The sequence below is a fragment of the Myotis davidii genome, unplaced genomic scaffold (genome assembly GCF_000327345.1).
Source record: "Myotis davidii unplaced genomic scaffold, ASM32734v1 scaffold1055, whole genome shotgun sequence".
NCBI lineage: Eukaryota > Metazoa > Chordata > Mammalia > Chiroptera > Vespertilionidae > Myotis > Myotis davidii.
The window spans coordinates 522,999-525,474 of record NW_006286477.1 but is presented as its reverse complement, the minus strand read 5'-3'; the positions used below and the strand labels follow the sequence as shown (position 1 = coordinate 525,474).

General features: G+C 63.2%; 1 protein-coding gene across 1 annotated transcript in view; it reads left to right on the top strand.

Moving 5' to 3' along the window:
* The window catches only part of FGFR2 (fibroblast growth factor receptor 2), a 118,100-nt gene that overhangs the window by 70,907 nt on the left and 44,717 nt on the right, over positions 1 to 2,476 (top strand). Inside the window, exons 8-10 of the mRNA XM_015560158.1 lie at positions 47 to 202; positions 1,382 to 1,475; positions 2,124 to 2,211. Of these exons, the coding sequence (XP_015415644.1) occupies positions 47 to 202; positions 1,382 to 1,475; positions 2,124 to 2,211 (338 nt within the window). The remainder of the gene's footprint in view (positions 1 to 46; positions 203 to 1,381; positions 1,476 to 2,123; positions 2,212 to 2,476) is intronic.

Sequence of the window (2,476 nt, the reverse complement as noted above, 5' to 3'; positions counted from 1 at the left end):
GCGGGGCGGACGCGGTGCCGAGCCGACGCTGTTCTCTCTGTTCCAGCACTCGGGGATAAATAGCTCCAATGCCGAGGTGCTGGCTCTGTTCAATGTGACGGAGGCGGATGCGGGGGAGTATGTGTGTAAGGTCTCCAATTACATAGGGCAGGCCAACCAGTCCGCCTGGCTCACGGTCCTGCCCGAGCAGCAAGGTAACGACGTTTCTGGTTTTTCCTTCTTTTTTTGTGTTTTAAGAAGGCGGATGTAGACGCTGAGAGGACTTGGTGCTTTGGGAGCCGCAGGCAGCTTCTAGGATCCTCTGTGGCCTCGGGATGTTCATAACCATCTTTCTCGGGTGACGCGGCTGGCGGGTGCCGGCAGCCATGGAACGCGCCCACGGTGCTCACAGCGCCTGCTCTGGTTCCCTCCGAAGGCCCCCCCTCCCCGGTTTTTAAATCGTTCCTTCCTTCTGGGGCATCGTGTTTGGGCTGCACAGACCCCGTCGTCGCGGCACGTAAACGCCGTTTGAAACGCATACCTGGGTGCCCGTTGATGGCGCGGCATCACGGATCCACTGACGTCACACATCCTCCGGCCCCTGATTTTTAGAGAAATATGGGCTCGGTGTCGTCGGTCCGACGGGCATCGTTTCCTGGTTGCATAACTGATCTTGTGAGATGCTGCCTCTGACCTCGGTGCCCTGGACCTTGTTGTCCTGACCTCGGTGCCCTGGACCTTGCTGTCCCCGACCGGGGGCAGCCCCCTTAGTGAATGTCCTGGGGAGCTCGTGAAGGCAGCAGGTGGCTCCTGCCGTCCGCCGTGACTCACATTCAAACGCTTAGTTTAAAAAAGGAGCAAACAGCCCAGTTCTTTTGCTGCCAAGATGGGGCTTTTCCTTCCATTTCGTTTCCATGCCGTGGAGGTCAGGACGGTTGACTCGCGTCCCAGTGGCCGAGCCTGGCAGCCAGGTGACCTCCCTGCTGGTCCCCAGGGGCCGGAAGGACGTGCCTGTGGAGTTCCGCTCTGCACCCCAGCCATCGAGGCCGGCCCACCCTCTCCTCGAGGCGGGAGTCTGCAGCCCACAGAAGGAAGCCCCAGGTGGACGCGGGGTGCACACATGTGGGGACCCCTCCCCGCCTCCTAAGCGGAGCCGAGCCAGGAGTGCGCCCGTGGGCTGCTGTGTCCGTGTGTCTGCAGGCACCTCCGGGGGTGACGCTGGTGTGGTGACGGGCCTGTGCGGTGGCCGCTCCTGTCGCTGTCTCTGGTCGTGGGCTCTGTGGACGGGCTGCAACCGGATCCCGCGTGGCCGGCCCCCCCGGGCCCCGCGCCGCCTCCGGACCCAGGCCCCTCCACCTCGGTCCTGTGTCGTCTACCTTCTCTCTCGCTCCCTGTCTTCTAGGCCGCCGGGGTTAACACCACGGACAAGGAGATTGAGGTGCTCTATATTCGGAATGTAACTTTTGAGGATGCGGGGGAGTACACGTGCTTGGCGGGTAACTCTATCGGCATCTCCTTTCACTCTGCATGGTTGACAGTCCTGCCAGGTACATACCGCCTGCTCCCGCCTCGACTGGGTGTCCTGGGCGTGGGCCCCCTTCCTGGTTGGGTGCTATGGAGTCAACACGCTTCTGTCCTCAGAAACGGCCCCTCACGTCTTTGCAGAAAGACTTGGAGAATGTCCACGACCCCCCTGCCCCCGCCCCAGGATAGAAGCCGTGGCCTGGGAAAGTCACGTCCAGTGAGGCCCCACGCGCGTGCACGGTCACGTGACGCGTCTCCCGCCCCCCAGGGGACCTCACGCTCTCCGTGAGTCACGGAGTCGACGTGGAAAGTCGCCCCCCATCCCCGCGTCCCTTAAGGCGTGGAAGTCACTTGGTAGCACGCCAAGGAGTTTGCTTTTCGCATTTTAAACTCCATTTTGCTCTGTCCGTTGGCCCCACGTTCCCTTTTCAACGAGACGTAACCAGACGGCGGGTGTCGCGGCGCCCGGGCGAGGCGCCCGCGGGGGTGCACAGGAGGGGTGTGGTGCCCGCCTCGGGGCTCGGTGGCTCCCTGCATGTGACCCTGGGAGGGGCTTTCCCTCTGCCTTCCCCGCGGAGCATGCGCTTGCCTCTCGCTCGATGCTGCTTCTGCCCCGTCAGCTGCCCCCTCGCTGCCGTCTGACCCTGTGAGCATGGTGTCTGTCGGGTCAGACGAGCTGAGTCCCCGCCTGCTCCTGTCCTTTCCGTGGTGACTGTGCTGCTGGCCTGCGTCCCACGATGTTGCCAGGGCCTCCTCGTGGCCTACGGTGCCGCCTGCATGCTCGTGCCACGCCCGGCACAGGAGGGGGGTCGCTCCACGTGTGGCTGAGCGTGTGGCCTGTCTCGCGAGCGTTTTTCCGATGAGAACGTGTGAGCTTCCAGTCATTCCGTGGCACTCGTGTCCCTGGCACCAGGAGCCTGCTCTGAGCCTTTGCTACGAGCAGTGAGGCCTCAGGCGTCGAGCTTGCTTGTCC